The sequence below is a fragment of the Neolamprologus brichardi genome, chromosome 15 (assembly GCF_056152115.1).
Source record: "Neolamprologus brichardi isolate AB-2024 chromosome 15, ASM5615211v1, whole genome shotgun sequence".
NCBI classification, from domain to species: domain Eukaryota; kingdom Metazoa; phylum Chordata; class Actinopteri; order Cichliformes; family Cichlidae; genus Neolamprologus; species Neolamprologus brichardi.
The window spans coordinates 29,225,055-29,251,089 of NC_142118.1; the positions used below are offsets into that span (position 1 = coordinate 29,225,055).

The window sequence follows — 26,035 nt, forward strand, 5'->3', positions numbered from 1 at the left end:
TGACACTTGTGTGATTCATTTAAAAGTGCGGCAAGTAATTTTTTGAATTTATTTAATAGGAAAAAAGGAACACTGTCCTCATGAATATATTCGTTAGTGTTTAAATACGTCTTCCAGCAAAGTGATCCATTCTCCAAAACTTTGAATTATTATTTTGAAAATAAGGAGCGTGCACCAGAAGCCGTCATGTTGCCTCACCATCTTGAACACAGTGGCCAAGAAGGACATTACCACCACATACAGTGGCTTGCAAAAGAGGAGGATGTTGTCCAAGATAAAGACAATGTTGGATAATACCTCCCACCCACTCAGGGGCGGATCTAGAGAAATTTTCTTAGGGTGGCAAAGAAATCAAATGGGGGGGGGGGGGGGGGGCAAAAACAAAGCCCTTTTTTTTTAAACACATATGCAGGTGGTTACATATGGTTAAAATGAGTCAAATGCAGTAAGTACACACGTTTTTCATATAAATATAGTCTATAACTAGAGTTTTGATTTTATGTACTGTATAGCCTGTATAATAAATATGTAGCCCAATAGGTATAAAATCCAGAAAGCTACACAACATGGGGTGGTTGCTTTACAAACACAAGTCTAACTTAAGTTTCACACTGTTTTTTGTTAGAAAACAATCACATTGTTACATGCTTAAATTACACAAAATGTCAGAAATCTGCACTGTCATGAACAAAAAACAACTAAATTCAGTTGAGGTGAAAAGAATGATACCAAACAAGGCAAGGGGAAAAAATAAAATTAAACAATTTGAGGGTAAATTACAAATGTAAACTCAAAAGGAGTCAAAAATGGGCAGTTATATTTCAGACCTCAGAGGGTTAATTCAACAAATCATGAAAAATTAGATTTAAGATCTGACAACTGCTGTTCACAAATGCTGTCCATCTAATCTGACTGAGCTGGAGCTGTTTTGCAAGAATTTCAGTCGCTAGATGTGCAAAGCTGGTAGAGACAAACCCTAAAAGACTGGCAGCTGTAATTGTTCTACAAAGTATTGACTCAGGGGGCTGAATAATTACGCACACCCCACTTTTCAGTTATTTATTTGTAAAAAATGTTTGGAATCATGTATGATTTTTGTTCCACTTCTCACATGTACACCACTTTGTATTGGTCTTTCACGTGGAATTCCAATAAAATTGATTCATGTTTGTGGCTGTAATGTGACAAAATGTGGAAAAGTTCAAGGGGGCCGAATAAGCCACTGTACATAGTAAACATCTTTAAATTAAAAAATCACAAATAGCTCTTTCATATATATGACCATTTAACATTTGTACATTTTCATCATGTCGTTCTCCTCCTCCAAAACTGCTGTCTCCCTGCTCTTGTGTCCACTCCTCACCTCAAGCCTCTTCTCCTGGACTGAAGTGAGATCTCGAACACACAAAAACATTTGTAAACATGCTTATTTATCCTGTGTGTCCTTCAGTGTTGCTTTTTGGTAATCTCAGTCTCTCACTGAATGTACTCCTGTGGCTTGCCAGCAAGTCATGGAGTGGGTGGGAGGTATTATCCAACATTGTCTTTATCTTGGACAACATCCTCCTCTCCGACACCACCCTAAGGGAGTCCAGCTCCATCCCCACAACATTACTGGCCTTGCGGATCAGTTTATTTAGTCTGTTGGCATCTGCGACCCTCAACCTGCTGCCCCAGCATGCAACAACATAGTGGATAGCACTGGCCACAACAGACTCATAGAAAATCCTGAACATTGCCCAACAGATGTTGAAGGACCTCAGCTGCTTCAGAAACGGCTCTGGCCTTTCCTGTAAAGTGCAGTGGTGTTTTTAACCCAGTCCAGTTTTTTGTATTTATAGTTTTCCGCAATTTCCACATTGATCCTCTGGATTGAAACAAGGGTCAAGGTTTTCCTGGTCTTCCTAAAATCCACAATCAATTCCATGGTCTTTGCCACGTTGAGCTGCAGATGATTCTGCTTGCACCACGTGACAAAGGAGTCAACCACAGCCCGGTACTCTGACTCATCACCTTGCTCATGCATCCAACCACCCCAGAGTCAATAGAAAACTTCTGAAAATGGCAGGTCTCTGTGCAGTGGTTGAAGTCTGTGGTGTAGAGGGGGAAGAGGGAAGGGGGAGAGGACGGTCCCTTGTGGTGCCCCTGTGTTGCTGATTATCTTGTCAGTCACACACTGTGGAAGACGTACATATTGTGGTCTTCCTGTCAGGTAATCAACAATCCAGGACACCAGAGAAGCATCCACCTGCATCTCTCTTAGTTTATCACCCAGGAGGGTTGGCCTGATGGTGTTGAATGCACTGGAAAAGTAAAAAAACATGACCCTCACAGTGCTTGCCGGCTGGTCCAGATGGGTGTAGACACAATTGAGCCTTGAGGATGCGGGGACTCACCCTGTCTGGTCCAGCAGACTTGCCGGAGTGGAGTCTCCTTATTTGCCTCTGAACCTGGTTGTGAGTGAAAGTGATAGTTGGGGGAGGGGTGTCAGGACCTTCACTGGAGGCAACAGTGCTATGTGGAGAGAGAGGGAGACCATGTCCACACTAATACATTTTCGTTTGAAAACGCATCTTTTTCTCTCTGTTTTGGCTTTCTGTCCACACAGACACGGTGTTTTCGGTCAAGGAAAATGGAGCGTTTTGAAAACGCTCTCCAAAGCGGATACATTTGAAAACGCAGTTTTCGTGTCACAGTGTGGACAGCAAACCCGGAGCCTTTTCGAAAACGATGACACATTTTAGTCATGTGATGCAGTCATGTGACCAATTAAACTAAGATAGCGGAAGGCATTACACAGCAGTTGTTTTGTTTGCTCTCAATTTTGACAGCCCTATTAAAGATTAATATCAGTTTGTACATGCTTCAGATAGCTTTTCTTCAAATTCTTCATTTCTCACTTGCTTTTGCAACTTCCTGTACTTTTGTGTTACTCGCAGCAACAACTCCACCTCATTGTTAGTCCATTTAAAAAACTTTGTGCTTTTCCTCGACATTTTGCCGCGGCGTTTCAAAGAGCCGTTAAGTAAATAAACGGCAGACAGAAATGAGGCAGGTCGAATCGGCTGGTGTTTCACGCATGCGCAGTACTAAAAATGACACTTTCCCATTCTCATAGAAAGTTTACTCGTTAAGTGCAGCTAACAGCAGCGTTTCCTGACAGAAAAGTTAAGGATATCCTCATCAACTCACCTCAATATTCTTGTCATCGAACAAACGTGTGCTTCACTTACTCACTGGATTGTATTAGACTCCTTTCACAACATTATACAGCCTCCCCTTGGAGCATACAATTGCATGTGATAAAAGCCCAATGGCATTTGTGTTCACATATTTTATTCTCCTAGTGATCACTGCTTCATCATTTTAATACCTTTGTCTCTAAAGTCTGGGTTCTTTTTTTCACTGCTATAATTAAGTCATAATATCATAATCTATTGATAGTTCCATTAAACTTGGTGATCATTCTTACTCAACTTTACTGCAAGGTGATCATTTTGCTTTTCTCTCAGGCATCCTGGGCGCTATCAGAGTCCCAGTCCACGGCTTGGATATAGAAATAGTATTTCTTCTGTTTACGTCAGCAATATAAAAGATGTTGTTGCAACATAAGTCAGTATTTTTGCCATTTTTCGTGCGCGCTTCCCATGTGTTTTCTAAGACTCATGTATAAAGATGGTAGCCAAACAGGTAGCTATTGTTTATGGAGATTGCACCTTGGAGGATAATTCATCACTGTGAGTGCCATAAACTCCCTGTGATTATAAGAAACCAGACTGGACTTGTTCAGGGTTTTACACATTTTGCTTTTTGTGCTTTTCTTTTGTCGGTGTCCTTCTGAGAGTCAGCAAAATGTAGTTAAGATAAATATACATAAATATGTTTAATTTGAAGGGCAATTTCACTTGTGCATTTAACTCTTGTTTACAATAGGCAATGGGATTTTTGAATCAGCGTTTTCTTCCCTGTGTATTTCGGTTGCGCTGCACCTACTGAGACTGTGCACGGTGTCACCCTGTATAGGGAATTTAAGATGTGATCTTCCTGAGATCAGACCTTAAAGTATGAATGCCTGCAGTTTTCTTAAGATAGCACTGACTAAATATAGCTCTGGTTTGGTGTAATGACAGATTGCAGTGTCCCTCACGTTTGCTCTGAGGTGAAAGTGACTGCGCAACTGGCGTCACTGTCCCCCACAGCGATGTGTATAAGGGTGTCCAAAAACCACCGTCCCTTTTTTTTCACAGCTGCCATTGTTCTTTGTGTCGCCTTTTATCTCCACTTCAGTAGCACTTCTTCAGAAAGTAGAAAAGCTAAGGGACAGGAGTCTATCTGCCTGCCTAGTGAACAACTGAAAGGTTTCCCTGTTCTCTTTTTCATGTTCCTTGATCATTAAGCTAAAACACCCTTTAAAGCACAACTCCTCAACAAAAGACCGCTTTGGGAAAGCTATATTCTAATGTATGATAGTCTAATTAATCTACTTAGATCAAACTGGGACAGCAGGCAGATAAATCCTTGGAGGTGTAATTCATCATCTTTCACAAAAAGTTACCTGAAATCTAACCCTATATTTTTTAGAGATAAAAAGGACCATTTGGGGAAAATCCTTTTGGGGAGATGGAACGATGGATGGAGGAATTTCCACAACTCATGCATTCCCTACATTCATTGTATGATTTAATAGGACTACAAAATAAAATACTTTACTAATGCAATCTTTAAAATTTCTTCCAGTTTATGAAATTTATTTGATTTATTTTTCCTAGGAAACATCTTCCTAATCTGTCTTAAGAACAAAGTTATCTTATATTAATATTAATGAGGCACTTTCTAACCACAACTTGACTAAACTCGGTTGCGTTTTACAATGAAAACAACTTGTGAGCATGTGATATTTGTTGAGGTATGTTTCACATTACATTGAACTCTGCAGTCTTACACTAGTCAGTATATTCCAGCGTAATGTAACACCTTTGTACCATAATGTTAGGTTTTTCACCACCATCAACAAAACTTTATTGTTCCAGTAGATGCATTGGTGTAACTGACCCCAAGTTGCCCTGATGTATCCAACGGAGTGTGAATACATTATGTTTAAAGTGAAAACACTTAGATAGTGTTTGTGTGAATGGGTGAATAAGGCTGTTACTAAGGCTACGTCCACACGTACCCGGGTATTTTTGAAAACGCAGATTTTTCTATGCGTTTGCACCTTTCGTCCACACGTAAACTGCGTTTTCGGTCACTGAAAACGAAGATTTCTAAAAACGCCTGCCAGGGTGGATATTTTTGAAAACTCCATTTTTGCATTTACGTGTGGACGAGAAAAACGGAGAAAACGCAGCGTCAAAGGTGTGCGCCTTTTGTGACGTCACACTGTGCGCCACGTTATTGTTTCGGTGAAATGAATTTCACCAATACTGTTACTGTTAATTGTACTCTCTGCAGTGTTTAAATGCTTACATATACACACACAGTTACTGTCCCTCCACACATAGGACTGGGTTTTGCTTCTATGCCCCAGCTTTGTTTACTTTTTCCCACTGAGGCTTCTAGACTTCTGATTGGCCAACATTTCTACACGGTTAGGAATATATCGCCACCTGTTGCTTTGGCATGTTCCTAGCAGCGTTTTTCTTCATTTCTGCCTTTATGTGTGGACGGGATTATTTTTTAAAACGAAAACGGAAAATCTCCGTTTTCAAAAATACCCGTGTACGTGTGGACGTAGCCTAAGAGAGTGCTGTACAAGTACCACTCTATTTATTACTATTTTTGTTGTCATTGAATCCCCGTCCAAACTTTTTCTAAAGGTCTCTCAGATTTCTTTAGATCTGGGTACAATAATGAAAAGCAAACCTTAGACAGGAAACGGGTTCCACAGTTCTCTTCTCAGTAAGGGTCCAATCTTTGGCACCTAATTTGCAAACTCAGATTTGAAGGTTTAGTTGCACTTTATGTAACTGAGCTGTTGTTCTTATTTATTTCAGTCATGAAAGTTACTTCAAAGTGACAACTTTTGTGTCATTTGTTTGAGTGATTTACAGTGGGGCAAAAAAGTATTTAGTCAGCCACCGATTGTGCAAGTTCCCCCACTTAAAATGATGACAGAGGTCAGTAATTTGCACCAGAGGTACACTTCAACTGTGAGAGACAGAATGTGAAAAAAAAAATCCATGAATTCACATGGTAGGATTTGTAAAGAATTTATTCGTAAATCAGGGTGGAAAATAAGTATTTGGTCACCTCAAACAAGGAAAATCCCTGGCTCTCACAGACCTGTAACGTCTTCTGTAAGAAGCTTTTCTGTCCCCCACTCGTTACCTGTATGAATGGCACCTGTTTGACCTCATCATCTGTATAAAAGACACCTGTCCACAGCCTCAACCAGTCAGACTCCAAACTCCGCCATGGCCAAGACCAAAGAGCTTTCGAAGGACACCAGGAAAAGAATTGTAGACCTGCACCAGACTGGGAAGAGTGAATCTACAATAGGCAAGCAGCTTGGTGTGAAAAAATCAACTGTGGGAGCAATCATCAGAAAATGGAAGACATACAAGACCACTGATAATCTCCCTCGATCTGGGGCTCCACGCAAGATCTCATCCCGTGGGGTCAAAATGATCATGAGAACGGTGAGCAAAGATCCCAGAACCACACGGGGGGAGCTGGTGAATGACCTGCAGAGAGCTGGGACCAAAGTAACAAAGGTCACCATCAGTAACACACTACAACGGCAGGGAATCAAATCCCGCAGTGCCAGACGTGTTCCGCTGCTGAAGCCAGTGCATGTCCAGGCCCGTCTGAAGTTTGCCAGAGAGCACATGGATGATACAGCAGAGGATTGGGAGAATGTCATGTGGTCAGATGGAACCAAAGTAGAACTTTTTGGTATAAACTCAACTCGTCGTGTTTGGAGGAAGAAGAATACTGAGTTGCATCCCAAGAACACCATACCTACTGTGAAGCATGGGGGTGGAAACATCATGCTATGGGGCTGTTTTTCTGCCAAGGGGACAGGACGACTGATCCGTGTTAAGGACAGAATGAATGGGGCCAAGTATCGTGAGATTTTGAGCCAAAACCTCCTTCCATCAGTGAGAACTTTGAAGATGAAACGAGGCTGGGTCTTCCAACATGACAATGATCCAAAACACACCGCCCGGGCAACAAAGGAGTGGCTCCGTAAGAAGCATTTGAAAGTCCTGGAGTGGCCTAGCCAGTCTCCAGACCTCAACCCCATAGAAAATCTGTGGCGGGAGTTGAAAGTCCGTGTTGCTCGGCGACAGCCCCAAAACATCACTGCTCTTGAGAAGATCTGCATGGAGGAATGGGCCAAAATACCAGCTACTGTGTGTGCAAACCTGGTAAAGACCTATAGTAAACGTTTGACCTCTGTTATTGCCAACAAAGGTTATGTTACAAAGTATTGAGTTGTATTTTTGTTATTGACCAAATACTTATTTTCCACCCTGATTTACGAATAAATTCTTTACAAATCCTACCATGTGAATTCATGGATTTTTTTTTCACATTCTGTCTCTCACAGTTGAAGTGTACCTCTGGTGCAAATTACTGACCTCTGTCATCATTTTAAGTGGGGGAACTTGCACAATCGGTGGCTGACTAAATACTTTTTTGCCCCACTGTACCTTCATGTAGAGAGGATGAACAGTTTAATTGACTTAAAATGTCAAAAAAAGCAAGAAATGTCAAAAAGATTGGCTTTTTGACCTGACGTGAAACTTTTTGTGGACTTGGAACCTCCTTTTGACAGCTTTGTTTTTAGAGTATATTGCCTTTTTGTTATCACGAGTGTTATTTCGATAGTGAAGCTCCACTGTCACCGACTGAAAGGGGAAAAAAAGTGTGCAAGGGACATGATGCAGCAATTTGTGGTTGTTCTGCTAAAAATGGAAAGTCCACAGACAGAATGGCCCGACCAGTTTTTCCACGTGGTTCCAACAGGTGCTGGAAAATGCTGTTTGTCTGGATGCCTTTTTAAGACAAAACACTGTAGATTATACCTTCCCTTTAGAGATTTAGTACATGTGCTTTATACAGTGTATATACAGAGATTGATGTTCATTATGTATAATGAGAAAAAGAGTAAATGGATCTTTTCTCACATTTGTTTTCTTAGCCTTTATCTTTCCTGCTGGGGGGATAAAGAAAATAAATGAACGTGTAGATTGTGCCCCCTCATCACTTTTGGTGTGGCTGTTTGCAAAATGCTCATGTTCTCTGCCCTAATTTCCACTGCTACTGTTGATTTGTGTATCCTGTCAGGATGCTTTGATGTATCAAAGAGATTGACCTGCTGCAGGTCGTGGTTTTCTTTCACTGGGCAGCTATTCAGTTATGCAGGCCTGGCGCCTGCCTGCACAGTGCAGTGCCCAGGCACAGGCCTGCTGGGCCTCAGGGCACTTCAGTCCTATATTCACAGCTAGACACACACACTGTAGTAGCCTCACAGTGGTGCCAGAGCAGCATTTTAAATATGCGCTTCTCTGCGGGACTTCTGGTTTGCTTCTTCGCTTGCTTCTCTGCTTTAAATCATTTGCCTGGAAGCAGACAGAGGGCTGAGGACATATAGAACAAAATATAGAGCGTCTGTGAAATGAAAATACCGAGTTGTTTTTGGGAGGTGTCACTGAGACAGAAAGAAATAAAACAAAACAAAACAGCACTCAGCTGTGGCTATCATCCTGTTCTGGGATCACACTCGAGTGTTTGTTTTTTTTTAGCATCTTTGTTCATATGAATTGCAAAATGGGTGGAAGTGTTGATCTCTATAGGGATGTGCTGATATATCAACTGTCTGCTGCTGTCAGCCAGTATTGACTGACACTGACATATCAGCAAAAGAGGCGATATATGACCAGCGTCTGTGGTCAGCATGTATATCTGCAAATAAATTTTTGCACTATCTGTTAATATTGATTAAATTGGACACTATGGATTCAGAATTTCCCTAGATCTAGCAACAGGACACTATTTACCACCTACAGCAGAACTACCACGTGCTTTTATGATGTTTTATTGTGGCTGGTATTGGATAAGGAATCCAATATCATCTTTTTAGCCATCTTCATCTCTGAATCTTTGTGGCGTGTTATTGAAATCTGGTGGGGTCAATGTTTGTTAAACACATGTAACTACTTCATGGAATCTTGCTGCTAGGAGAGTTCCCCTAACCCCCCACAGATGACCTCCCTGACTGTGGGTAATGAGGCAAGACGGGCTTTGTGCTTCCTGAGGAGCAGCCATGGTCGTTGAGACCCCTTTTTGCTGTTTAGCTGAAGGTGTAAGGATCTGTGGATGCAATTAAAACTTCAGACAAGATTTTTTTTTAAATGTTTGCATCTGGAACACTTTCAAAAATGTGGATTTGAGGTTCTCACTGACCGGATAAACCAGATAAATGAGCCCTTTTTGCTTGTTTGTGTTTGTCACCATCTTCTGTTTAGACCTCTGTACTGCCTTTTTTGGAAAAAAACAGAGCGTTTTTACTCTTCCATGTTAGTCCTGTATTTGGCCACTGGAGGCCAGCATGCCCAAACATTTTAGACTTGGTGCAGGACTGAGAAACCGCTCACCCATATCATTCCCATAACATGCAGTAGTTGTTAGATACCTATTTATTTAGTCAGATTAAAAAAAATAGACCTAAACAGAAAAGAATTTGGAACTGCTGCTATAAATACTGTGTCAGGTAGTCTGCTGAGGGTGCTGATATCAGGATATTAAAAATGGTATTAACTTATAGAGATAAGTACTGTACTATAAGTAGAATGGAGCTCTTTTTTCTTCTGCTTGCAAAAGAAAAAACACAGCTTCTATTAAAGTTTGTCAGCAAATACCATCTGCTTCATATTTCTGTTTGTATATTGTTGCCTTTATGTCAATTCCATCACAGAACTGTGAGGTCTTTTGTCTGTAGAATTCATTGGGTCTACAAATAGTCACAATTTTTGCATTTTACAATGCAGAATGGCAATATTATATGTATTCATGTGTATTATGTGTTGTCAGGCAGTATCTGTATTCTTGATATATCGTGCTTTATTCATAGGTTTTTATAGTGATGAGACACATAACTGAGTTACATGTTTTAATGAGCCAGAATTGTTAATACTAACAGGAAGTGAAGTGATGGAGAACCAGGGCCATGACCCTTAGGTCCCACTTTTGTGAACACAGATTCCAAAGAGAACTTTATTTTTTTTCTGTATGGCATCTTTAAATATAGTTCATGTTTTTGTGTGTTTAGTTTTGTTTGTTTTTTTGAAGCTTGCTCAGCAGAAAAAAAATTGTGGAAAAGTTTAAGCACTTCAGCCTTCTTTGCTCAATCTGTAAACGTTTAGTCTCTCACGAGGAAAAATGGAAGCATGTGTCCTTTGATGTCCGTCTTTGAAAGAATTGCAGCTTTTTTGGGGTTTTGCAACAATATGCGAAGAAGCTAATTGATTACCATCTGTGCTGGTTTCTTTCAGTAACCCAAAGACTCCTCGGGCATATTTATGGTAGCAGATTTCAGTTTTCTTTTTCTTTGTTTTGTTGTTTCCCTGCATCGTTGCATTACAGGTAGTTACTTGTATCAAAGTTTTAACGCAGCTGAAAGAATTTTATCCTAGAATAAGTGACCATAACTGGAGGTCAACATGCTGTCCTTTGTTATTAAAGTGTTATATCAGGTAAAAAGATAAAGGTGACCACAGATTACTTAAAAAATCAGATTAGACAATAAAATTTTTACTTGTTTAAAAATGGACACTACGTTAGCGGTTGTGAACAGCTGGTACTTTCCATATAGTGTTACATTTGCACTGTATGATGGTACAGCAGACCAAAAACAGACCTGTGTTAGCCACTCAGAAACATGCTGTCAGTTTAGCTCTATGACACAACTGTAACTTACACGTATGTTACAATGGGGATCAATTTTAATGAGATGGTCAGTGTGTAGTAGGGAAATGCTGTTATGTTCAGCAGCTGAGGGTGTTCTAGCATTGGACTGTAAATAACAGATGAGTTCAGTTCAAGTTAATTCAGTTGACTTTGATTTGTATAGCGCTACATTACAACAATAGTGGCCTCAGTGGGCTTTGTCTTGTCTTGTAAGGTAAAGAAGCTACAATAATATAGAGAAAACTCCCAAAATCAAATGGCCCACTTTGAGCAAGCAGTTGGTGACAGCGGGAAGGAAAAACGCCCTTTTAAAAGAAAGAAACCTTTAACTGAGCAGGTTCAGGGAGGCAAAGCCATGATCAGTTGGAGATGAAAAGATGAAGAGAGTGAAACAAGACAAAAGCCACAGTAACACTAACTAATGATGAACATAGGGAGAGTGAAAAAGAAACACTCAGTGTGTAATAGGAAGCCTCAAGCGGCATGGTAGTAGTGCTTCACAGCTACAGTAATCAACTATTACCATAGTAAATAACTATTGTAGCTTTGTTACTGGAGTCTCTGTCGAGGTGTGTCAGATTGTGGAAATCTGAATGTGAAATAGTAGCAGCGTCACTTTTGTTTACATAGCGTGCACTTGTCTTAACTACTGTTGTGTTTCCCCACAGATGATGCAGGGACATACTTCCCAAGTGTGAAGAGGGATCCGGGCCAGTACCTGCAGCGTTGTTCCGACTCTGTCAAGACTTGGCTGCGCAGCATGAAAAATGCTGGCCAGGTTCTGCTCCTCATTACCAGCTCCCATAGCGACTACTGCAGGCTCATCTGTGAACACATCCTGGGGTAAGACTGCCCACACCGATACTTCACACTGGCACCTCCATTAACAAAGCTGGAATCTCATCTGCTTTGTTTACCATAACAGTCCAAATAGGGTTTTTAACCTATTCTTTTTTTCATTCAACTCACTCATCCTTGACCTTTCTAAACCTACCCAGCAGGATGCTGATGAGGTTTGTGTTTTTAAATTGTAGCGGTGGGGCTACTGTTTAAATCACTGGCTTTGTGCATTACCAGCTTCCCTCTGTCTGGACTATACAAAGTGTGGTTAGAGCCTTGTTTTTGTAGCCTAAGCCCCATTTCACACTCGATCAAGCAGCAGTACAGGGCCTTGAAACAACACAGTGTCCACGTTGCTGATGTGTTTGGACTTAGATAAGCCCTTCTTGTTCTTTGTCGGCTCTTATCCTCTTTTTTGGCCTTGTCGATAGTTTGTTTTTTTTTCAGTCTCCATTGCTTGAAGCTGTTGCTCCATGTGAAGTTTTCTCTGAAGTAAAGCAGGGGTCAGATGAGGTCAGGTTAAAGCCATTTTGCTCTGGATGCCCTCCTCTTACACCATTACCTGTCGTCTTCCACAGAAAGCAGAGGCCTGGCTAAGTGTGTGTGTTTGACACACTCAGCCAGTGTGTCAAACACACACTCAGACCTTTACAAGGTCAGCAGATTTCTGTTATAAGACTTAGAAATTAGGCTGAAGTGGTTTAGGGAGGAGTGTTTGTGCTGATTGAGGTATTTGGCTTCAACATCCTTCCTGGTTGTCTTACAGCCGAAGTTTGTGTATTCTTCCAGGGAAATGTGATGTGTGACATGTTACGAAAGCACTTTATTGAGAAACGGGGCTTCTCCTTTGTCATCATGCCACCGTCCTTTTCAAGAGAAAATTGTCACTGGCCCACAGTAGTTGCAGTGTGGGAAATAGTGGCTGAACACCAATAACACGAGGCTGTCAGAAATAGCACAGGAAAGCCAGCTCTGTCCAAGAGGAGAGTACAAGCTAATACTGACCAACCTGTCCTGTGAAGTGGGCATTACTATTTGGTACAACTGGATGAAGACTTTTTTTTTCATCAGAAGAATAGCACCATTTCATGATTCTGTTTATTCCACTGACTATATAAGCATGTTTTATGGTTTATATAAAATACTGAAAATTGAGATGTTTATCCATTTTCTTTGGCTAATGTGGGAGTGGGTCATATGAGCAGCCAAAACGGAATTTAAAAAAAATTTAACTTAATTTTTTTAAACATGTACTTTTCAAAGAGGTTTTTACATGTCCACGTTTTGACTTATGACAAACTACTAAATAATATAAAATGTGAAAGAACTATAACATAACAAAAATATTTTTTTATATATATTTTAAATATATTTTATAACAATATATGTAACAAATATAACAAATATAACCCTGTCACCCAGTGAGTGGCAGGGTATGGAGTGACACAGCAGTGTCCAATGTAGTGGTTTATATGCAAGTGTACTGTCAACACAGACACAAATACAAGAAAACCGCCTTTGAATAGCTGTCCACTGTAGTGACCACTATGCATGAAAGGGTTAAACTCCTTGTCCCTGACCCAGTGTAGACAGTTTGGGGATGGCCCTTCCTTTTCCAAAGTCACACATCACTGTCTGACCTTCCCATAAACACACTCCTAAACCTCATGGAAAGCCTTCCCAGAAGAGCTAAAGCAGTTATAGTTGCAAAGTGTGGATCACAATCATATTAATATTTTTTTCAGTACAAGTAGACTTTTGAGTTCTGAATTATGATTGTTAAAATGTGCAGAAACCCATGTTTGCCACAGTTATATACTGTACTGTACTATAATGAGCACTTTTATCATGAAGCAATTAAAGCTTGGCACACACTACGTCAGAGTTAACAGTTTACATATTTCCCATTAATATTTCTGTCTTGCTTCATGAGCTACTTGTTGGCTTCTCTCCTTATAAGGAAGATTCTTCCTCATAAACATGTATACTAAAGTCCTCATGACTGTAGGTTGGTGTTTACTTTAGTCTGCATTTCTTCACTGTTTATTGCTCTGTGTTTTCTGTCATCTGTACTGATTGTTTAGGCCAGGGGTCAGCAACCTTTAAGACCCAAAGAGTCATTTGGATGCGATTTCCAAGCAAAAGAAATCACTGAGAGCCGCAAATACTTTTTGACATCTAAAATGAAGATAACACTGTATATATTGTTTTTTTGTTTTTTTTTACTTTTATGGTTTGTGTGAACAACTAACGTGTGTTGCTTAAATCCATGAAGTGCTACAAAGAAAATTACATTTTATTTATGTAATTAACACATTTTGAACTCTTAAAGAAATATAACAAAAGGAAAGACACCCAGCTGAACTAAAATGATCCATGTAGCAAACAAAAACTGTTGTGAGCCGCCACCCTTATATCGCCTTTGGGCTTTTGGAGCCTTGACCTGACTTTTAAAAAAATAATTAATAATAAAAGCACTATGCTGCTGAAAAATGAAAAATATATATTTGCAAAATTCTGCCTAAATATGTATTTTACCTGGTTAATGTGTGTGGTGGGGAGTGGTTTGCAAAGCTACACCCGGCTGTATGCGTACAGCAACCATGTGTGAGAAGTGGTCAATAAAGAGATGCTAAAAAGCATGTTCATGGAAACATCGTTGGGTCTGCCGTGATATGTTTACAATGGGACTTCCGCTCCTGAACCTCTGCGCACAGCGTCTGCAAATCTAGCTGCTGACATAATGTGGATCCGAAGATCCATAATTGGCCTACCTGGGGTTGAAAGTCTTGATAAATGCACGGCGTTTCGGCGGGTATACCGGCTTCCGCAAGTGTGACGCTTATTTTGAGCGATCAAAAAATAATAGAATATAATTTTATATTTATATTTCAGTATCACATTAATCTTCCAATTTAGAACTACAAGTTAAAAAAGAACTAGCATAAATAAAATACACTTCAGCTAATTACTTAAAAAAAATAATTTATTTTCCCAAACCACGCGGAGCGGCACTAAAAGGACTAAAGAGCCGCAGGTTGCTGACCCCTGGTTTAGGCTCATTCAGCCTCACTGTGTGCACTTGTGTACTTGGATGCTTTCCACGAGTTGTCGAGTCTAAAGAGTTTTCTCTGGCTGTTACAGGAAGGACTTTGAGGAACTATTTGACATCATTATCACAAATGCCCTTAAGCCAGGATTCTTCTCCTTGGTGCCCCAGCAGAGGCCCTTTAGAACCCTTGGTAAGTAAAAGATCACCATACCCATTTCTCAGTTATTTAAGGCTTAAAAATATCTGTAAAAAAGGCTCAAATATATAAAATATGCACCAACTGGAGGTTTCAAAATGTTGTTAACCATCACATAAAAAGTACTTTTAATTAAACAAAAACAAAACATTTTTTTGCAATTATCTTGTACGTGTTTGTCATATTGTGTAATTACTGCTGCATGTCTGCAATTGAATATATTGGCTTTGCCACATTAAACAGCAAACTGGCATCACTTTGAGTCCAATGATCTGGTAATACTTTTTAAGGAATGGTGTTGTGTAAGTTTACTGTAGCTGACCTCTGTAATATGAATGTTTCAAGACATATAAGAGTGTACGTTAGCGGTTATTAACACCAACTTATTGGGTGTGGTTTCTGGACGTTTTCAGTTTAAGCCAAAGCTTAATTACAGATGTAAAAAGCTCCTCCAGACCATTCCCTGTGGATGATTTGACTAAAACGGGTCAAACTACACTGGCTCATGTTTAGTTTGCAATTGAGAGTGTTTAAAGGATGGACAAACCCACTGGTTTTGGATTCTACATTATGAAAGTGACCATATTTGAAAAAAAGAGGGTGGAATGCAAGTTTATCAGCCAAGAATATCAAGCTTGGCTAGTCACCAAAACTAAAGGGCAAGGGAGCCTTCACCTCCTTTGCTTACTTGTGACCTCAGTAAACACATTCCTAAGGCGAGAGGCGGCGTACACCCTGGAGAGGTCGGCAGTCTATCACACAGAGACAGACAAGCATTCACACTCACAGTCACACCTATGGACAATGTAGAAATATTAATTAAGCTAACCCCAATAATTGCTTATGTTTGGACTGTGGGAGGAAGCCAGAGTACCTGGAGACAACCACATGGTGGAGTTCTTTCTGACATCAACTGTTCTAACCCCACACCTGTGCTGCTCCATTTACAACAGGCTTTTATTACTTTAGTAGTCTATTGATGGGAATGAGAGCTTACTCCAGCTATAACCACCACAGATTTTACATTTAACCTGAATATTATAAACAGCTGTGCGTTCTGTTATTGACAGCACTATCTGCAGCTTCCATGTAGCTTCTCCTACCTGCCCCACCCAACCCCAGACATCTGCTCCTAGATGCTGGTGGTGAAGGTGTGTCCTGGGACAGGGGTAGTTTCCTGGTATGCTCCCCATGTCTGGATTATCTGGCTGCCAGCAAGAACACTGGGGATGCATTATGTGTGAAGACGGGATGATCCACTCACTGAAATATTCTCTCCCTCGCCCTTAGCTTTGCCACGCTGGCAGAAATAGCATCGGCATCTGGCCTCTATTCTTTCTTCTTTTTTCTTTAACTGAAATTGTTGCTTCTGGTTCTGCACTCTTGACATATTCTCATTTTTATTGGCCAATAAAGTTTATTTAGAACACTTAAAATTTATTACACTAGAGCTGATGGTTGAAGACCCACCAAGCAAGCTCAATTCATTGTCATAAAGGTGATCGCACAGAGCTGATCATCAGCTCGTAAATGATTGGTTTAAGAACAACGTCCACTTTTGTTCTGTTCATTTAATAGCTTTTCTGTGTGAAGCTTATATCTTCTGCTTTCCTTCTATATTCTGAAGACATTCAGATTCACAAATTGCATTTACTCCCTCATCATCTGCAGATTAGGTAACACTACATAAAAGTACTCTACAAGTACCTGGATGGTGTACTTGTAGATGGCCCAGCAGCTGAGTTACTGTCAGTGTGACAGTGACAGCACAATTTTCAGCCATTATGTCAGCAAATTGTCCCTTTGAGTCTAGTATTATATTGGTGAGGTTGTTACTACTGTAGATATAAAAGTGGGACCAGTAATCCATCTATAGGGGCGATCGTGGCTGAAGAGTTAGCAGTTTTTCTTGTAGCCTCACCTCTGTCAGTGCACCACTGTGGCTACAATGTAGCTTGCCATCACCTGTGTGTAAATGGGTGAATGACTGAATGTAGTGTAAAGCGCCTGTCATTCTGGGACAGGATAGTTTTATCTGTTCAAATTCGTCAGTTTCTTTTAAATGTTTTGTTATCTGGCCTTCTTTTCTTGAGTGTACCTTAATGCAAGTCCTCTGTTTTTCTATCCATGAAGATCCATCTAGGCTTGACTATGACAGGATAAATGAACATGAAACTGAAAGTGTCACATTATGAAACACTAAAAAGCCTGAAAGAAAAAACTGGTGTTACAGAAACAGGACTTCTTAAGAGCTGCTGCTTATCTCAGCTGCACCATTTGCACTGCTCTGAATCCAAACCACATGACCCCATCACTCTCATAGCCCAGTGTCCTTGCAGCTGAGTATACACGTGTGCATGAGGATTCCCAGATGTTCAGGTGCTCATCCCTCGTCTTACTGTTTTTTCTCTCCTGTCAAAATGTTTCTAGCATATTTAACCTGAGTTTGAACTTGCTCTGTGGAACACTGTCTTTTTTATCGCAGAGGGTGAAGGACTCCTTTTATCATTATGCTGCTGCTGGGTTTTAGATGCAGTGAGCCATCTATCCTGCTTCACAGAGAGGAGTCTGTAAATTCCAACAGGGAGCGAGCGTTTGCCATTGTTTAGATTGACTAAGGAGGCTTACTGCAGAAAGTTAAACAGTCATACAGTATACAGCAGCTTCAGAAAGTTTTCTTTTTGCACGTTTGCATTTTCACAAAGTCGGTCAAGTTTTGACATGATAGCAGATTTATTTAAAAAATTTAAATCTCTCCATTACCCAACTATTTAGATCCTTATGTTAGCTTTAACTTAATATATATTAGCAAAAAAAAAAAACTGTAAGAAACGACATACTCAAAGCTGTGAATTAGCTTTTATAACTATATGAAATATTTACACTATAAATGTGTAAAATTACAGGATATTTTCTGTAATTTTACACATTTATTTTTTACAATTTAAACTCAAACAGTCAGTTATTGAAAATGATCTATAGGAAGCTGTAGATCATTTTCGTAGTCTGATTTTCCCCTTCATTCTGAGCTGAGATAAGGGCTGCCGAAATGCAGTTTCTATCAACAGCAGCTCACGTCTTTGTAGAGTCATGGAATACTTGGAATCAAGTTACCAAACTAAACCAAACAGAAACATCAGAGGTTTTCTAGCATTTCGATTGTCATTTTTTACCTATACATGAACATCTTTGTCATTATTTATTTGAACATTTTCAAGCTGTCTCTTAAAGGACATATTGTGTCTCCAACAATGTCTGATAAAACTAATGAATGTTGTGTTTTTTAGATAGGCGACAACTGTGGTGCAGGGTTGTGTGCCAAAAAAAATTAAACTACCCTAAGCTGCAAGAAAATTTATAGACCTTTCATCGTTCTTGTAACTCTTGGAAGAAGTCCATCCTGTTTGTGTGTCCGCTCCACAATAGTAGGCATTTTAGAGTTCGTAGAACACATTTGGTTCAGGGTCAGTATCCACTAGCAGAAGCGAAACCTTTGAGTGTTGTGTTTGCCTACAAATAAATGTACATTGTTGCAACACTAACAACTGGCATATCTAGAAATCCGTGAAATATTAGCTATGTATGCAGTAGTTCTCAAAACAGAACAAAAATATAGACCAAAGAGCTAACAGTCAGGTCTGTGCGTTATGAAATTTGTATGTTCTTACATGAATTGTGGTCGTATAGTTCAGGTTTAGGGCTTATCCATGGTTAAGCCTAACATTTTGGTATGTCAAAAAAGAGAAAATTACATTTGAAGAGATGCAAATCTAGCCCGATTAATAGCACTGTAATTTAACCCTCTGAGGTCCACATCCTCATCAGTCGCAACCCAAACTCAAAATCTTAGCTTGGGCTATCAGAATATGTCATTTTTCATGGTTGCATGATTTTTATTAGAACGCTCTCCCAAATTTTGGCAATTGGGGAAATAAGAAAATAATTATTCCAACTTTTTTCAAAAAAGTCAATTTTGGACTTTGAAATAGAGGGTGAGGGTCGTGTTGGGGTTAGATTTACAACCTATGATCAACTCAGAGGGTTAAAAGGTTGAATGATTCTGAAGACCTAGTAAAGAATCATATAGTAATTTAAAAGACAAATTAGAGCTGAGGATTAGATGCTATTTGTACTTCCCTGTTCTGTTTTTTCACAAACATTGAGATTTACTCTTTGTTTTCCTGCACAAATGACGCTGTACCTCTGCCACTGAGTTGTGTGGTTTTGTCCTGGATTACTGGAGGTTTTGCTGGGGTGTCTGCTCCTGCAGCAGCTGGCTTGTTGGTCAAACTGCTGCGACTGTTTTATATTACCTATTTTTGCTTGTGCAGTGAACGATGTGGAGGAGAGCGAAGGTCTGCCGTCGCTGGACAAACCCGGCTGGTATTCCCAGGGCAACTGGCCACACCTCCACGAGTTACTCAAGAAAATGACGGGGAAACCAGAGCCCAAGGTACGCAAACCACCTCATACACTACAGCAGGCAGCCAGAGCTCTGGCTCACTTTGAGGTTAGTTCCAACTTCAGCTTTTGGCAGACACTGAAAGAGATGAAGGCTTCATGATAAATACGCTCAGGGAGATTCACACTAGAGTGATGAAGAGGAGGAACGTGGCCCCTGGCATGACTGTTGACAAGGCAGGGGTGTAACAGCATGCTGAGAATTCACTGATAGAGCCAGTATAAGTCATTCTTAGAGACACTTCTTTCCCTCAAGAAAACAACAGTTAACCAACATTCAATCCCACACAACAGTGGTTTGTTTAATTGACAAGACTAAGGGGAACCTTATTTACTGTCATGTACATACAGATATATTTATGACTTCTCAAATTAAACATGGAAAAATTAGCTAAACTAACTAAATACTGTGGTCAACTCCAGCCAAGTACCTCTGGCTTCAGACTTTTCTAAATGCTTGGCTTCAGACTTTTTCTTCCAAGGAGCCAGGGTTTCTTTTACATTTTTAAAGTGGTCTAGAGCAGCGGTGTCCAACTCCAGGCCTCAAGGGCCGTTGTCTTGCAGGTTTTAGATGTGTCCTTGATCCAACACAGCTGATTTAAATAGCTAAATTACCTCCTCAACTTGTCTTGTAGTTCTCCAGATGTAATGAACTAATCATTTGATTCAAGTGTGGTGACCCAGGGTGGACACCGGCCCTTGAGGCCTGGAGTTGAACACCCCTGGTCTAGATTATTAGTTCTCCAGGCTTTTTGAAGGTCTTTTAAAGTCTTTCATTCCAGTTCTTGTGCTTCATCATTTTAAGAAGAATTTGCTTTTTTTTATAGTTTTCAAAGCACTTTTATACTCTGTTGTAACTTTATTGCAGTTTATTGTTTGATAACAGCATTTTGGTTATTTTGTAAGTGATTTATGTGTTAGTCACATGTTTAGTGAGAGCTGTTAATTATAGATTAAATTTTCTGCTAAAGGGGAGCATTTAACAGGTATTTTCATTAGAAAACGGCATTTCCCAGAATCCTTTGTGGTAGACGAAAGTTACTCTGGGTTTTTAGCTAGCAAGAAGAAAGTTTTCGGGAAGCCATTATATGTTGCTCTGATGTCGAGCAGTTTATTTGTTGTACATTCCCCTTTTTGAAGCCTTATATAAAGACTATTGTTTCTACAATTGATGTCCGATCCATTTTTTTGGCTAAGTGGATTCGCCACAACATACTCACTTATGAATCATTCGAGCATATAAAAAGCACTGTTGCGAAACATATAATTTGTTCCCATTTATTTAGTCAATTGTATGTAAAGTGCCAACAATAGAACTGTTTGACAGGTGTAAAACAATATTTTTGCACTACCATATTTTTCGGACCATAAGGCGCACCGAATTATAAGATGCATTAAGCAAAACAAAACAGTCAGATATGTCAAACTTCACTCAACTCATTCTTCTTGTTCCTCCACTTCCGTACCATTGATTCATTAATGTTGAATTTTCTCGCAGCTGCTCTATTCCCATGTTGTTGCAGTATATTAATGACTAACCTCGTATTGTGGATGGATTATAGTTGTTCTCCTGACTGAAGTTTGGTCTGTTTACAGCATCCTGCCTTGCGATTGCATTTGTCCCACACCATCGGGAACCCTCACGTTAACTTTTATCGAGTGGATAAAAGTTAGCGTTCATCCTCCAGCTTCACTGTGTTTATGTTATGCTAACATAGCTGTGTCACTAGCGATCACGTAGCACAACATTATATACCAGCTAGTCTAACTTCAGTAACCCTACAAAAGTCACTGCTGTTTAGTTTTCTGTCTTCAGTTATGTTGGAAGTGATAGCAGAGCTGTACGTTTTAATTTTTCACAAATCTCTCAGTCAGAACATGCTATATCATGTTTAGGTGGAAACTAGTGAGCTAACTTCCTGCTAACTCCTAACTCCGTTAAATGTAATAAATTCTGTTTTCATGGATGCGTGGATGTTAAACTTAATTGTTATACCTGGTAAAGTGGCAACGCTGATCATTTTATTAAAAATGAAATAATTTAGACAGTTTTTAACTCTCAGTGATGCCACCGTGTTCGTTTGACTTTGGGACCTTAAGTGGAGTTTGGACCCAGATTACTCCGCGAGACTCCTGACTACGGTAGCCGTAATGCTCCAACAATCCGTCAAGCGGTGCAGCTTCGTAGCTTACCAAAGTTGTACTAAAACATTTTTTGACAGACTTTTGAGCGCCGTGTACCACATAAAATCCGTTCAACGTCAGTAAGCACAACGAGAATTCACACATAAGGCGCACTGTTGATTTTTTAGAAAATTTAAGGATTTTAAATGTTTTATAGCCCATGTCAGTGATCCAAGACCCTGCCAGTAAAAGCCCACCTGGATAAAAAAAACTGTAGAACACTGTCAGTCATGGATTGGCCTGACCAGAACCCAGGTTTCCACATTACTGAATGTGGGATCACCTCGACTGAGAAAAGAACGATAGAATAAAAAAGGAGCAACCAGAAGTTTTGGGGCATCCTTGAAGAAACCTGAAGAACTATTCCTGAAGACTACTACAAGATATTTACAAGAAAGCTTGCCCAAGTGAGATGAGGCTGTGTTAAAGAATAAAGGTGGTCATACCAAATGCTGTAGAACTAAAACAAAACCAAATAGAAAGGATAGACAGAAAGGATCAAAAAGAATTGGATAATTGACTGACAAGTAGTGCTACTTTACAACTGTTTATCTCCCCACATTCGGATTAAAATCTTGCTGACTACTCAAAACGCTTTAATTGTGTTGACTCATTTGTAGAATAAGACAAACATATTTATTTGTATTTTTTGTTTTTATGGATAAAATAGTATTTGCTGCACTCTTTGGTAGTTGACAGTCTTGAAAACGAGATTTTGAACCTTAATTAAACCTTCATGTGATCACTTAAATATATATTATATATCATAGATATATTAAATAAAACCTAATAAACAATCTAAGAAGCTTTAGGGATTAGCCAAATATACAACTTTCTAGATTTCTTTCTCTATGAAAATAACTTTTTAAAATTTCAATTAAATACTTCATATACTTCATTAAATACTACGTATGTCAAAAGATTTTACACCAGATATCCTCACCTGACCCATTTATCCAAGTTTGGAATTGTCACTCGGAGTACCCTAGCTTGTGATCTGCTAGGGCCAGATAATAAGGATCTAAAGACAAGATTTTAGTTGGGAGGGAACAGGATCCGAAATGACAATGGTTGGATGAAAACTATCAAATAAAGTAAGGTATTTATAAGACAATAGCTTATATTTGGTGTCTGGTAAGTAATGCAGCTGTCTTCCAGACAAATAAGCTTCCATCTGTGTGAAATTATGAAATCGTATCAGAAAAACAAGCAATAAAGTGGCATCAAAGCAACAGTTTAGTCAAAAACAGGGCACAGGACACAACTACATAAAAGAAAAAATGCCAGACAAAATAGACCAGAAAAAATGCTGACTCATCTCTGCTCTCAACAGTCTAACTACAAGCCAGCCACAAAACTCCCATTAGACGTTACAATGAAAGCTTTTTGGCTTGTGGCTTTTTGTAGAGAGAAGAGCTGTCCCATACTGGAATGCATCTAAAGGAAAAAGCTGTTAAATAATCCAGTGTGTCTGTGTATGCTCACAGGGATGTATAATTGTGTCTAAAAGGACCTAATTTGGAACAACCATGTCCCTTTAAATTTGATAGATTTTCACATAATAGACTGAAATATAAATATGTATGCTCAATGATTACACTTGAATGTTCTACAAGCAATTAATAATGTATGTTATCCATCTATTTTCTTCTCCTTGTCCGGGACAAGGAGAAGAAAATAGATGGATGGGCTCCATCACCTTTTCCGAGACGGAGCCCACACCTCCGTCTCCGTAGCCACCTACTCTAGTTTGTCCAAGGGAACACCAAGGTATTCCCAGGCCAGCCAAGAGATGTAATCTCTCCAGCATGTCCTGGGGCTTTCTACCAGTGGGACATGCTCTGATGAATCCGAAAGAATAACATCATCTACAAAAAGCAGAGATGCGATTCCGAGACCACCCAAGTGGAAGCCTTCCATCACTTGGCTACGTCTGGCTATTCTGTCAATAAAATTATGAACAGAATCGGTGACAAAGGAACTCAGGGCGAACCTCATCTACCCCAGGGACCCTGGTGCCATGTGCACTTATGGACACCTTTATGTTCGAACATGGTGTTCATTAAGGACAAACTGTGGTTTGATCAGGCAGACCATTCTTTCCAATCAAGCCCCTCCAGGTCTCGGTGTTGTTGCCCACATGAGCATTAAAGTCTCCCAGTAAGAAAACAGAATCCTTAGGTGGAGCACACTCAAGCAACCCACCCAGGAACTCCAAAAAGGCAGGTACTCTGAACTGTCGTTTGGCAGATAAGCGCAGATGACAGTTAGGATCTGTTCCCCAACCTGTTCCCTTGATCTTACGCTTATAAGGGTCTTCTAAATTGCTCTTTGTCTGGTCTCTCACCCAGGACCAATTTGCCATAGGAGACCCTATCAGAGGGCAAAAGCCAGCTGCCAGAACATCAGAACCCTGGGACACACACTGTGACATTGTGATGTTAAGACAAGAACTTTGACATTGGCTTGGTTAGCGGCTGGGAAAATGGGGTTCAACACCACTGACAGGCAACCACAATTTATACTGATTTTTCAGAAAGCTCACAATTAATCCAAGTAAACACTTCAAAATTTAACACGAGTATAACTGTTTTCGGGCATTTATTCAGAAATGTAAAATGTGATTTTCGCTCACATAATTGTACACATTGCAATATAAATCAATGTGTGTGAAATATAAATCTTCTACTACGGTTGTTGTGGTATGGTGATGTATAAATAAAATTGAATTGAATTACATGTGAATATCTTCTAAAAAAATAAAAAGACATTACATTGGATGAAAATATTAAATACATTAACATGCTGTTGTAGAATGATTCTTTTCCAATGCTGGGTTTTTAGCACTTTAGGATTTCCTATGAAGCTTTCTTGCTTTTGGAAATAAGAGGAATAAGGAAATCTGTAGTTTAGCTGCCAACAACGCCTTAAGAACCATAAGAGCATGTAACTTTTCTTTTAAAAATAATCAGATAAACTTTTTCTATCTAAACTGACAAAATAATTTAGGGCAGGAGAAATGATCTGTAATAGATCAGGCACAGCCAGCACTGCACTGGGCAAACCCAAGTCCAGGTAGTAATACTCATCACCATCCACATCAACAGTTCCTCTTCCCCCTCCTCCCACTCCTGTGCTCAATGCTCCCTCTGTTCCCCAGCCACGTGGAGAAAGCTCTTGTGGAATTTAGTGTCAACCTGCACTTATAGCTGCTTTAAAGACTCCTCTGGGTTGACCTGAGGCACTCTGTATTTTCAGTTCTCTCCACTTTCACCTGACAGGACTTAAGGCAGGTGGCTTGAATAGAGGCATTCAAGGAAGATTACAATTGACTTACAGGACACTGCTGAAACTACTGGGGTTGTGACTGGACTGATCGGACATGATCAGACAGGTTCTTTGGATCTGGGTAGTTCATTCTGTGTTCCCTGTGCTGTTTTGAGAAAAGCGGCACAGGTTAAAAAGGAAAAAAAAACATGTGTACTGATTCTGCTGGCAGTGTTTCACAAGTTAAGAGAAATGTCTGGTTTCTGAGAGCGAATTACAGTGTAACTGTTGCCCCCACCCCCTTATGCTCCAGGCTCCATGCTGCCTGTAGCACAATGGCCTCATTAAGGTCATTCTATATGTTTGCATTGCCTGATTGCCTGATAAAAGAACTACAGACCCACATGGCCGTATAACTTGACCAAGGGGAAACTATCATGTGCAGCTTTTTGCCATGAAGGAATCCCATTGGATTCCTAGTCTTTCACCTGCAAACTTTATATTAATACTAGATTTTCTGGTTGGCTTACAACTTACATAATGAGGCATGACCACATAAAGTTCCATGCTTACATGTTCTGCAGAATTCATCCTGAAAAACTTTGGTATTATAAGATGGCACGTCAAGTAACTTTGAATTCAATTCTACTTGTATAGCATTTTAATTAATTTGCACCAGAAAACCTGTACACTGGAGAGGAACTGCATCTCACTAATTTAGATGGTCTTCATTTAGTCTGGAAAAAGAGTTTGTTGCTCTAATAAGTCTTCCTTAAAGCTAGGGCATCTTACTGGTCTTACTGGTCACTGAATCTCTATTAGTGAGCTACGTACCACAGGCCTTTAGGATTTCCATGATGATGTTCATGTTGTTTGAAATTCCCACCAACACCACCATATATTTTTCACAAATGTTCTATGCAATGTATTTGTGTTAGCCAATCGTAATATTGGAGAGAAATCAGGTCAAGAAACCGTTCCTAGAACACCAGTTGTGCTGCAGCACAGCAAGTTTGACAGCTGAGAATTAAGAATAAAATACAAAAACTAAAGGGTGCATTTATAACCAATGAACAGTGTGATCGTTATGCTTACAAACCAAGAGCCTGGCTGATTTAACC

At 39.8% G+C, this 26,035-nt stretch overlaps 1 protein-coding gene across 1 annotated transcript in view; it reads left to right on the plus strand.

Annotated features, from left to right (window-relative positions):
* The window catches only part of nt5dc1 (5'-nucleotidase domain containing 1), a 64,816-nt gene that overhangs the window by 29,370 nt on the left and 9,411 nt on the right, over nucleotides 1-26,035 (plus strand). Inside the window, exons 7-9 of the mRNA XM_006796244.3 lie at nucleotides 11,583-11,757; nucleotides 14,899-14,996; nucleotides 19,334-19,455. Coding sequence (XP_006796307.1) covers nucleotides 11,583-11,757; nucleotides 14,899-14,996; nucleotides 19,334-19,455 — 395 coding nt within the window. The remainder of the gene's footprint in view (nucleotides 1-11,582; nucleotides 11,758-14,898; nucleotides 14,997-19,333; nucleotides 19,456-26,035) is intronic.